Source organism: Lampetra fluviatilis, chromosome 71 (assembly GCF_964198595.1).
Source record: "Lampetra fluviatilis chromosome 71, kcLamFluv1.1, whole genome shotgun sequence".
Taxonomy (NCBI): domain Eukaryota; kingdom Metazoa; phylum Chordata; class Hyperoartia; order Petromyzontiformes; family Petromyzontidae; genus Lampetra; species Lampetra fluviatilis.
Window position 1 is genome coordinate 5,144,854 of NC_136345.1, and position 12,500 is coordinate 5,157,353.

General features: G+C 54.7%; 1 protein-coding gene across 1 annotated transcript in view; it reads left to right on the top strand.

Annotated features, from left to right (window-relative positions):
* The first annotated feature begins 9,290 nt into the window (after positions 1-9,290).
* The window catches only part of LOC144952989 (uncharacterized), a 24,882-nt gene continuing 21,672 nt past the window's right edge, over positions 9,291-12,500 (top strand). The window contains exons 1-2 of the mRNA XM_078883472.1: positions 9,291-9,685; positions 10,668-10,781. Coding sequence (XP_078739598.1) covers positions 9,444-9,685; positions 10,668-10,781 — 356 coding nt within the window. The 5' untranslated portion in view covers positions 9,291-9,443. The remainder of the gene's footprint in view (positions 9,686-10,667; positions 10,782-12,500) is intronic.

A 12,500-nucleotide genomic window follows, 5' to 3' on the forward strand; every position in this document is an offset into this window, starting at 1 on the left:
CCACTACCACCACCCCCCCCCCACTACCACCACCCCCCCACTACCACCACCCCCCCCCACCACCACCACCACCCCCCCCACCACCACCCACCACCCCCCCCACCACCCCCCCCCACCCCCCCACCACCCCCCCCACCCCCCACCACCCCCCCCACCCCCCACCACCCCCCCCACCCCCCCCACCCCCCCCCACCCCCCACCACCCCCCCCCACCCCCCACCACCCCCCCCCACCACCACCACCACCACCCCCCCCCCCACTACAGGCGTTGGAGACGTCATCGTCGCGGACGGAGACGTCATCACCCTGCAGCTCTACAGCAGCGAGTCGCCATCGTTAGTGGGGGGAGGGGCTAGTGGGGGGAGGGGCTAGTGGGGGGGGCTAGTGGGGGGAGGGGCTCGTGGGGGAGGGGCTAGTGGGGGGAGGGGCTAGTGGAGAGGAGGGGCTAGTGGGGGGGGGCTGGTGGGGGGAGGGGCTAGTGGGGGGAGGGGCTAGTGGGGGGAGGGGATAGTGGGGGGAGGGGATAGTGGGGGGAGGGGATAGTGGGGGGAGGGGATAGTGGGGGGGGGGTAGTCAGGGGGGGGGGCTTGAAGTCCACAATAATGTCATTCTAATCAATGATGCATTGCCTTTCACAATAATGTAGCTATAATGTTATCGTGCATTTGAAGTTCACAATAATGCCATTGTAATCAATGATGCATTGCCTTTGACAATAATGTATCTATAATGTTATCATGCATTTGAAGTTCACAATAATGCCATTGTAATCAATGATGCATTGCCTTTCACAATAATGTATCTATAATGTTATCATGCATTTGAAGTTCACAATAATGCCATTCTAATCAATGATGCATTGCCTTTCACAATAATGTAACTATAATGTTATCATGCATTTGAAGTTCACAATAATGCCATTCTAATCAATGATGCATTGCCTTTCACAATAATGTAGCTATAATGTTATCATGCATTTTAAGTTCACAATAATGCCATTGTAATCAATGATGCATTGCTTTCACAATAATGTAGCTATAATGTTATCATGCATTTGAAGTTCACAATAATGCCATTGTAATCGATAATGCATTGCCTTTCACAATAATGTATCTATAATGTTATCATGCATTTGAAGTTCACAATAATGCCATTGTAATCGATGATGCATTGCCTTTCACAATAATGTAACTATAATGTTATCATGCATTTGAAGTTCACAATAATGCCATTCTAATCAATGATGCATTGCCTTTCACAATAATGTATCTATAATGTTATTGTGCATTTGAAGTTCACAATAATGCCATTCTAATCAATGATGCATTGCCTTTCACAATAATGTAGCTATAATGTTATCATGCATTTGAAGTTCACAATAATGTCATTCTAATCAATGATGCATTGCCTTTCACAATAATGTAGCTATAATGTTATCATGCATTTGAAGTTCACAATAATGTCATTCTAATCAATGATGCATTGCCTTTGACAATAATGTAACTATAATGTTATCATGCATTTGAAGTTCACAATAATGCCATTGTAATCGATAATGCATTGCCTTTCACAATAATGTATCTATAATGTTATCATGCATTTGAAGTTCACAATAATGCCATTCTAATCAATGATAATGCAATTCTAATCAATGATGCATTGCCTTTGACAATAATGTAACTAATGTTATCGTACATTTGAAGTTCACAATAATGCCATTCTAATCAATGATGCATTGCCTTTGACAATAATGTATCTATAATGTTATCATGCATTTGAAGTTCACAATAATGCCATTCTAATCAATGATGCATTGCCTTTGACAATAATGTAACTATAATGTTATTGTGCATTTGAAGTTCACAATAATGCCATTCTAATCAATGATGCATTGCCTTTGAAACTGATTGGTCCACAATACCAGAGACAGCTTTCTTTAGAGCCTAGTCCACAAACAGTGTCAGACCAGAGGACGCCGAAAATCGAACATTGAGGATTCATGGCACTACATAAAGTTTGTGGTGAGCATGCAAACTAAAACATGCTGAGGTTGTCTTTAATAATAATGTCATTCTAATAAATGATGCATTTTAACATTTAGGCTTTCGCGACCAATATTGTGTGCGTCTGTTCAAATGTTTAGCGTACTTACCGACATGCAACAAACTTGAAATTTGCTTTTCTTAGGTTTTTTCGGTGAAGTCACGTAAGTAAAAGTTTAAAATTAATAAAAGTAAAATATTAATTTATTTTTTATTTAACTTTTATTAATTTTAATTAATTGTAATTCATTAAAAGTAAAATACATTTTTATTTTTTATCTAACTTTTATTAATTTTAATTTTAATTAATAAAATTAATAAAAGTAAAATATTAATTTATTTTTTTATTTTACTTTTATTAATTTTAATTAATTTTAATTAATTAAAAGTAAAATAAAAATAAATTTTAATTTTTTATCTAACTTTTATTAATTTTAATAAATTTTAATTAATAAAAGTAAAATAAAAAATAAAAATGTCTTTTACTTTCATTCATTTTTATTTTTTACCTACGTGACTTTACCGAAACAACCTAACAATATGAATCCTTGCGGTCACGAAAGCTTCAAATCTAGAATTGAAATTTGCTCTGTGGGTACTTTCCAAACCGCACACCATGCAATAACGCTGCGATTTTTTGCACGGCAAGTGAGCTGTGACGTCACATCTGTCACGTGACCCGCGCACGTGGTAGGCGTCACGCATTGTATCGTCCGTCCGTCCGTCCGTTCGTCCGTCCGTCCGTTCGTCCGTCCGTCCGTTCGTCCGTCCGTCCGTCCGTCCGTCCGTCCGTCCGTTCGTCCGTCCGTTCGTTCGTCCGTCCGTCCGTCCGTCCGTCCGTTCGTCCGTCCGTCCGTTCGTCCGTCCGTTCGTTCGTCCGTCCGTTCGTCCGTCCGTCCGTCCGTCCGTCCGTCCGTTCGTCCGTCCGTCCGTTCGTCCGTCCGTTCGTTCGTCCGTCCGTTCGTCCGTCCGTCCGTTCGTCCGTCCGTCCGTCCGTCCGTCCGTCCGTTCGTTCGTCCGTCCGTCCGTTCGTCCGTCCGTCCGTCCGTCCGTCCGTCCGTCCGTCCGTGTATCAACATCGACCCCTACTGCAAACACTTGGCAGGACCCTACAAAAACCTTTTGACTCAGTGGGGCTTTCCTGGCTTAACAAGTGTAATAATACATTATGTTTATATTCCTTGGTTATTCGTTCCTACCAGCCCACCCCGCAGGGTCCTGTTTGCAAACATTGATGCCTTGTTCTCTAGATTTGAAGCTTTCGTGACTGCAAGGAATCATAATTCTTAGGTTTTTTTTCGGTAAAGTCACGTAGGTAAAACATCAAAATTAATGAAAATAAAATAAAAACAAAAAACCACGACGTTTCGGAGGCAACACAAGTCTCCGTCATCAGGTGGGACCGCTTGATGCAGCTAATCTGCCTCGGAAACGTCGTGATTTTTGTTTTGTTTTATTTTATTTTCATTAATTTTGATGTTTTACCTACGTGACTTTACCGAAAAAAACCTACGAATATGATCCCTTGTATAAAGGTGTCAGTTTTTGTACCAGTTGAAAAGGGTAAAAACCTACTACTACAGATCATACTTTTCAGCGATCATCCGGAGCGCGTCTGAACGGCCTCTAAGTGTGCGTGGTGACGTCACCACGCTGACCTAGCTACCGAAAACGTCACCGCGTACAACGCCAAATTCCCCCTAAGCGTGCGTGGTGACGTCACCACGCCGACCGAGCTACTAACTACGTCACCGCGTACAACGCCAAATTCCCCCTAAGCGTGCGTGGTGACGTCACCCACGCTGACCTAGCTACCGAAAACGTCACCGCGTACAACGCCAAATTCCCCCTAAGCGTGCGTGGTGACGTCACCACGCCGACCGAGCTACTAACTACGTCACCGCGTACAACGCCAAATTCCCCCTAAGCGTGCGTGGTGACGTCACCACGCTGACCTAGCTACCGAAAACGTCACCGCGTACAACGCCAAATTCCCCCTAAGCGTGCGTGGTGACGTCACCACGCCGACCGAGCTACTAACTACGTCACCGCGTACAACGCCAAATTCCCCCTAAGCGTGCGTGGTGACGTCACCCACGCCGACCGAGCTACTAACTACGTCACCGCGTACAACGCCAAATTCCCCCTAAGCGTGCGTGGTGACGTCACCACGCCGACCGAGCTACTAACTACGTCACCGCGTACAACGCCAAATTCCCCCTAAGCGTGCGTGGTGACGTCACCACGCCGACCGAGCTACTAACTACGTCACCGCGTTCCTGGTCGCGTCCAAACTCCCCCCCTCCCTCTTAGCGTGCGTGGTGACGTCACCACGCCGACCTTGCTACCCGACTACGTCACTGTGTTCGTCGTCGCGTCAAAATTCCGCCCCCCCTTCCTCAGCGTGCGTGGTGACGTCACCACGCCGACATCGCTACCTGTCTACGTCACTGCGTTCCTCTTCGCGGGCCGAACGTCACCCTTATGCGTGCGTGGTGACGTCACCACGCCGACCACGCTACCCGACTACGTCACCGCGTTCCTCTTCGCGGGCCGAACGGCACTCTTATGCGTGCGTGGTGACGTCACCACGCCGACTTCGCTACCCGACTACGTCACCGCGTTCCTCTTCGCGGGCCGAACGGCACTCTTATGCGTGCGTGGTGACGTCACCACGCCGACCTCGCTACCCGACTACGTCACCGCGTTCCTCTTCGCGGGCCGAACGTCACCCTTAAGCGTGCGTGGTGACGTCACCACGCCGACCACGCTACCCGACTACGTCACCGCGTTCCTCTTCGCGGGCCGAACGTCCTCCCGCAGCTCAGCGTGCGCGATGACGTCACCGGGCGGCGACGTCACCGCGCCGAGCGACGTTCCCGTGCAAGGAGAAGAGGGTTGGTGGTGGGGGGGGTCGACGCGATGACGTCACCCCCCCTCATTGCGTGTGGTGAGGGAGGGGGAGTTGTGGGGAGAGGGTAGGGGAGGGGGCGGGGGTGGGGGAGTTGGGGGGAGGGGGTAAGGGTGACGTGATGACGTCATCCCACTCATTCCGTGTGGTGGGGGGGGGAGGGGGAGTTGGGGGGAGGGGGTAAGGGTGACGTGATGACGTCATCCCACTCATTCCGTGTGGTGAGGGGGAGGGGCCGTTGAGGGGTGGGGGAGGGGGTGGGGGGAGTTGGGGGGAGGGGGTAAGGGTGACGTGATGACGTCATCCCACTCATTCCGTGTGGTGAGGGGGAGGGGCCGTTGAGGGGTGGGGGAGGGGGTGGGGGGAGTTGGGGGGAGGGGGTATGGGTGACGTGATGACGTCATCCCACTCATTCCGTGTGGTGGGGGGGGGGAGGGGGAGTTGGGGGAGGGGGTATGGGTGACGTGATGACGTCATCCCACTCATTCCGTGTGGTGGGGGGGGAGGGGGAGTTGGGGGGAGGGGGGTAAGGGTGACGTGATGACGTCATCCTCATTGCTTGTGGTGAGGGGGAGGGGAGGGGCCGTTGAGGGGTGGGGGAGGGGGTGGGGGGAGTTGGGGGGGAGGGGGTATGGGTGACGTGATGACGTCATCCCACTCATTCCGTGTGGTGGGGGGGAGGGGGAGTTGGGGGGGAGGGGGTATGGGTGACGTGATGACGTCATCCCACTCAGTCCGTGTGGTGAGGGGGAGGGGGCCGTTGAGGGGTGGGGTAAGGGTGACGTGATGACGTCATCCTCATTACGTGTGGTGAGGGGGAGGGGCCGTTGAGGGGTGGTGGGGGAGGGGGGGTGGGGGCCAGTGGGCGGGGCTTCACTCGGGCCTAGTCGTGAAGGCTTCCACCTGAGCTACCACTACCACCCCCACCTCCCCCCCCCCCACACAGCCTCCCGTAGCGTGAACGCGGAGAGCCGCGGGCTGACGGACGACTTTTACGAGGTGGAGTTGAAGAGAGAGAGAGAGAGAGGACGACTACGAAGACGACGACGAGGTGAGAGAGAGAGCGAGCGAGAGAGAGAGAGAGAGCGGGGAGATGAGAGCTCAGGTAACGAGGCAGGCTCCATAGGCCTTGTCGTGGCGTCGCGGGCTGCGTGAGCCTCGCTCGGTTTTAAATGTCGATTTTGTTGTTTTGTTTATGAATCGCTCTAAACTTAATTAAACAACAACAACGGCAGCGGCAGCGGCAGCAGCAAGAACTACTAAGGAGTGTGTTGTTGTTGTTGGTCTGTTGGCCAGGCGTTAAGGGCCGTCGCCACTAAACTGAGCTGGAATCGACAAGCGCTTGCTGGGTTTTATTTGTATATTTCCAGAAGCGAGCTGGATATCGAGACACACAGAGACACACACACAGAGACACACAGAGAGACACACAGAGAGACACAGAGACACACAGACACCTACAGAGACACCTACAGAGAGACACACAGAGAGACACACAGAAACACACACACACAGACACACACACAGACACAGACACACAGACACCTACAGAGACACACAGAGACCCACACAGAGACATACACAGAGACACACACAGAGACTCACACAGAGACCCACACGGAGACCCACAGACACACACAGAGACACACACGGAGACACACACGGAGACACACACAGAGACCCACACAGACACCCACAGAGACCCACAGACACCCACACACACACAGAGACTCACAGAGACACACAGACACACACAGAGACTCACGCAGAGACCCACGCAGAGACCCACGCAGAGATACACGCAGAGACTCACACAGAGACACACAGAGACACACAGACACACACACACACAGACACACACAGAGACCCACACAGACCCACACAGAGACACACAGAGACACACAGAGACACACAGAGACACACACAGACACACACAGACACACACAGAGACACACAGAGACCCACACAGACACCCACACAGAGACACACAGACCCACACACAGAGATCCACACAGACACCCACACAGACACCCACACAGAGACACACACAGAGACACACACAGAGACACACACAGAGACACACACAGAGACACACACAGAGACACACACAGAGACACACACAGAGACACACACAGAGACCCACACAGAGACCCACACAGAGACCCACACAGAGACCCACACAGAGACCCACACAGAGACCCACACAGAGACCCACACAGACACTCACACAGAGACTCACACAGAGACCCACACAGAGATCCACACAGAGATCCACAGACACCCACACAGACACCCACACAGACACCCACACAGACACCCACACAGACACCCACACAGACACCCACACAGACACCCACACAGACACCCACACAGACACCCACACAGACACCCACACAGACACCCACACAGACACCCACACAGACACCCACACAGACACCCACACAGACACCCACACAGACACCCACACAGACACCCACACACAGAGACCCATACAGATACCCATACTCATACAGACCCATGAACATCCATATAGAGACCCATACTCATAGAGACCCAGAGACACTCATAGACCCACAGAGAGCCATCATTATAAAGACCCATACAAGCCCACAGAAACCCACAGAGATCCATACTCAGACTCATAGAAACTCGTAGACAGATCCACACTCGTAGAGACCCACAGAGACCCAAACTCATCGAGACTCAGAGCCATGCTCATAGAGACCCACAGAGACCTATGGAGACCCATACTCCTACAGACTCATAGAGACTCATAGATCCACACTCATAGAGACCCACAGATACCCATCGACAGATCCACACTCGTAGAGACCCATATAGACCCAAACTCATCGAGACTCGTAGACTCATAGAGCCATGCTCATAGAGACCCACAGAGACCCACAGAGACCCACAGAGACCCACAGAGACCCATAGAGACCCATAGAGACCCTTACTCATACCGACTCATAGAGACTTATAGAGACTCATAGATCCACACTCATGGATACCCGCAGAGACCCATCGACAGATCCATACTCGTAGAGACCCATAGAGACCCACACTCATGGATACCAGCAGAGACCCATAGACAGATCCATACTCGTAGAGACCCATAGAGACCCATACTCATACCAGACTCCTAGAGACTCATAGATCCACACTCATAGAGACCCACAGATACCCATCGACAGATCCACACTCGTAGAGACCCATATAGACCCAAACTCATCGAGACTCATAGACTCATAGAGCCATGCTCATAGAGACCCACAGAGACCCATAGAGACCCATAGAGACCCATACTCATACCGACTCATAGAGACTTATAGAGACTCATAGATCCACACTCATGGATACCCGCAGAGACCCATAGACAGATCCATGCTCGTAGAGTCCCATAGAGACCCACACTCATAGAGACCCGCAGAGACACATAGAGACCCACACTCATAGACACCCACAGAGACCCATCGACAGATCCATACTCGTAGAGACCCACAGAGACCCATAGATCCATACTCGTAGAGACCCATAGAGACCCACACTCATAGAGACCTGCAGAGACCCATAGACAGATCCATACTCAGAGACGCATAGAGACCCACACTCATAGAGACCCGCAGAGACCCATAAACAGATCCATACTCGTAGAGACCCATAGAGATCCGCAGAGACCCACAAAGACCCACAGAGACCCATACTCATCGCGACCCACAGAGGTGTAGGGGAGGAGGAGGTCACGGGACTGACCCACATGTGCCCCCTACTGTGCCAACTCGCTGCGTTTTATCCGCCCGGCGCTCCGCTCGTTGTTGTGAGCGTCGCTCCTCTGCCCTCCGTTGTTGTTGCTGGAGGGGCGACTGCCTCCCAACTGGCCACACGGTGCACCTAGCCTGGCACCAGCCCAGTAGCGGCGTCCTTCGCGAACCTCCTCCTCCTCCGCAGAGGCCAGGTTCTTGATACCGCCGGTACCGGTCATCGGCAAGACCGTCACCGCCACCGTTACATCTTTACCGTTTGTCCCCCCCCCCCCGCCACCTCACCCACAGCCACAACAACAACAACAGACGAGCCACCGGCTGCGGTGGTACGACCACAACCACCACCGCCGCCACAACAACAACCACAACAACCGCCGCGATCGCCCACAGCCGCGACAACAACAACAACAACCGCCACAACCACAACAACCACCGCCGCCGAGATCGCCCACAGCCGCGACAACAACAACAACCACCACCACCTCCACAACAACCACAACAACCACCGCCATCACCGCGATCACCCACAGCTGCGACAACAACCGCCACAACCACAACAACCACAACCGCCGCGATAGCCTGTAGCCGCGACAACAACAACAACCACCGCCACAACCACAACAACCACCGCCGCCGCGATCGCCCGCAGCCGCGACAACAACAACAACCACCGCCACAACAACAACCACAACCACCGCCACAACCGCCACAACCGACCCCGCCGCCATGTACAACGGCATCGGGCTCCCCACCCCGCGGGGCAGCGGCACCAACGGCTACGTGCAGCGCAACCTGTCGCTGGTGCGTCACCGCAAGGAGCGAGTGGACTACAAGTCGGAGGAGGGCGCTGGCGGTGGTGGCGGTGGCGGTCCGACGCGGAAGCCCAACGCAGAAATCCTCCAGCACGAGCGGAAGCGGAGGGTGGAGCTGGAGTGCGTGAAGCTTCAGGAGAGCTTGGAGGAGTTGGGGTGAGTTTGGGTGGGTGGTGGTGAGCGTGGTGGTGAGCGTGGTGGTGAGAGTGGTGTGAGTGTGGCGGTGAGTGTGGGGTGAGAGGTGTGAGAGTGGTGTGTGTGTGTGGTGAGTTGGGTGGGTGGTGGTGAGTGTGGGGTGAGTGTGGGGTGAGTTGGGTGAGTGGTGGTGAGCGTGGTGGTGAGTGTGAGGTGAGTGTGGGGTGAGAGTGGGGTGAGGGTGGTGTGTGTGTGTGGTGAGAGTGAGAGTGGGGTGAGGGTGTGGGTGAGTGTGGGGTGAGTGTGGTGGTGAGTGTGGTGTGGGGTGAGTGTGAGCGTGGTGGGGAGTGTGGGGGTGAGAGTGGTGGTGAGTTGGGTGGGTGGTGGTGAGTGTGGGGTGAGTGTGGTGAGTGTGGGGTGGGTGTGGGTGAGCGTGGTGGTGAGTGTGGGGTGAGAGTGGTGGTGAGTTGGGTGGGTGGTGGAGAGTGTGGGGTGAGTGTGGTGAGTGTGGGGTGGGTGTGGGTGAGCGTGGTGGTGAGTGTGGGGTGAGAGTGGTGGTGAGTTGGGTGGGTGGTGGTGAGTGTGGGGTGAGTGTGGGGTGGGTGTGGGTGAGCGTGGTGAGAGTGAGTGTGAGGTGAGTGTGGGGTGAGAGTGGGGTGAGGGTGGTGTGTGTGTGTGGTGAGAGTGAGTGTGGGGTGAGAGTGGGGTGGGTGTGGGTGAGCGTGGTGGTGAGTGTGGTGTGGGGTGAGTGTGAGCGTGGTGGGGAGTGTGGGGGTGAGAGTGGTGGTGAGTGTGGGGTGGGTGTGGGTGAGAGTGGTGGTGAGTGTGGGGTGAGAGTGGTGGTGAGTTGGGTGGGTGGTGGTGAGTGTGGGGTGAGTGTGGGGTGGGTGTGGGTGAGCGTGGTGAGAGTGAGTGTGGGGTGAGTGTGGGGTGGGTGTGGGTGAGCGTGGTGAGAGTGAGTGTGGGGTGAGTGTGGGGTGGGTGTGGGTGAGCGTGGTGAGAGTGAGTGTGGGGTGAGAGTGGGGCGGAAGCCCAACGCAGAAATCCTCCAGCGCGAGCGGAAGCGGAGGGTGGAGCTGGAGTGCGTGAAGCTTCAGGAGAGCTTGGAGGAGTTGGGGTGAGTTTGGGTGGGTGGTGGTGAGCGTGGTGGTGAGTGTGGCGGTGAGTGTGGGGTGAGAGGTGTGAGAGTGGTGTGTGTGTGTGGTGAGTTGGGTGGGTGGTGGTGAGTGTGGGGTGAGTGTGGGGTGAGTGTGGGGTGAGTTGGGTGAGTGGTGGTGAGCGTGGTGGTGAGTGTGAGGTGAGTGTGGGGTGAGAGTGGGGTGAGGGTGGTGTGTGTGTGTGGTGAGAGTGAGAGTGGGGTGAGGGTGTGGGTGAGTGTGGGGTGAGTGTGGTGGTGAGTGTGGTGTGGGGTGAGTGTGAGCGTGGTGGGGAGTGTGGGGGTGAGAGTGGTGGTGAGTGTGGGGTGGGTGTGGGTGAGCGTGGTGGTGAGTGTGGGGTGAGAGGTGTGAGAGTGGTGTGAGTGTGTGGTGAGTTGGGTGGGTGGTGGTGAGAGTGAGTGTGAGTGGGGGTGAGTGTGGGGTGAGAGTGAGTGTGGGGGTGAGTGTGGAGTGAGAGTGGGTGGGTGGTGGTGAGTGTGGTGGGGTGAGTTGGGTGGGTGTGGGGTGAGTGTGGTGGTGAGTGTGGTGGTGAGAGTGAATTTGGTGAGTGGGGTGAGTGGTGAGAGGGGTGTGAGAGTGGGGTGAGGGTGTGGGTGAGTGTGGTGTGGGGTGGGTGGCAGTGAGTGTGGGGTGAGGGTGTGGGTGAGAGTGGGGTGAGAGTGAGTGTGGGGGTGAGAGTGGGGTGAGAGTGGGGTGAGTGTGGGGTGAGTGTGGTGGTGAGTGTGGTGGTGAGTGTGGTGGTGAGTGTGGGGTGAGTGTGGGGTGAGAGTGAGTGTGGTGGTGAGAGTGGGGTTAGAGTGAATTTGGTGAGTGGAGTGAGTGTGGGGTGAGTGTGGGGTGAGAGTGGGGTGAGTGGAGGGGGTGAGTGGGGTGAGTGGAGGGGGTGAGTGGTGTGGGAGGGGATCGTGAGTTGAGGCGAGTTCTCTGCATGAGTATGCAGCACTCACCCTCACCCCACTCACCCTCATCCCCCTCACCCTCACCCACTCACCCTCACCCCACTCACCCTCACCCCACTCACCCTCACCCCACTCACCCTCACCCCACTCACCCTCACCCACTCACCCTCACCCCACTCACCCTCACCCACTCACCCTCACCCCACTCACCCTCACCCACTCACCCTCACCCCACTCACCCTCACCCCACTCACCCTCATCCCCCTCACCCTCACCCACTCACCCTCACCCCACTCACCCTCACCCCACTCACCCTCACCCCACTCACCCTCACCCCACTCACCCTCACCCACTCACCCTCACCCCACTCACCCTCACCCACTCACCCTCACCCCACTCACCCTCACCCACTCACCCTCACCCCACTCACCCTCACCCCACTCACCCTCACCCCACTCACCCTCACCCCACTCACCCTCACCCACTCACCCTCACCCCACTCACCCTCACCCCACTCACCCTCACCCCACTCACCCTCACCCCACTCACACTCACCCCACTCACCCTCACCCCACTCACTCTCCCACTCGCTCACCCTCTCTCTCGCGCTCACACCGCTCACCCCGCTCAACCCGATCACCCCGCTCACCACTCTCTCTCTCTCACCCCGCTCACCCTCTCTCTCGCGCTCACCCCGCTCACCCTCTCTCTCGCGCTCACCCCGCTCACCCTCTCTCTCGCGCTCACCCCGCTCACCCTCTCTCTCGCGCTCACCCCGCT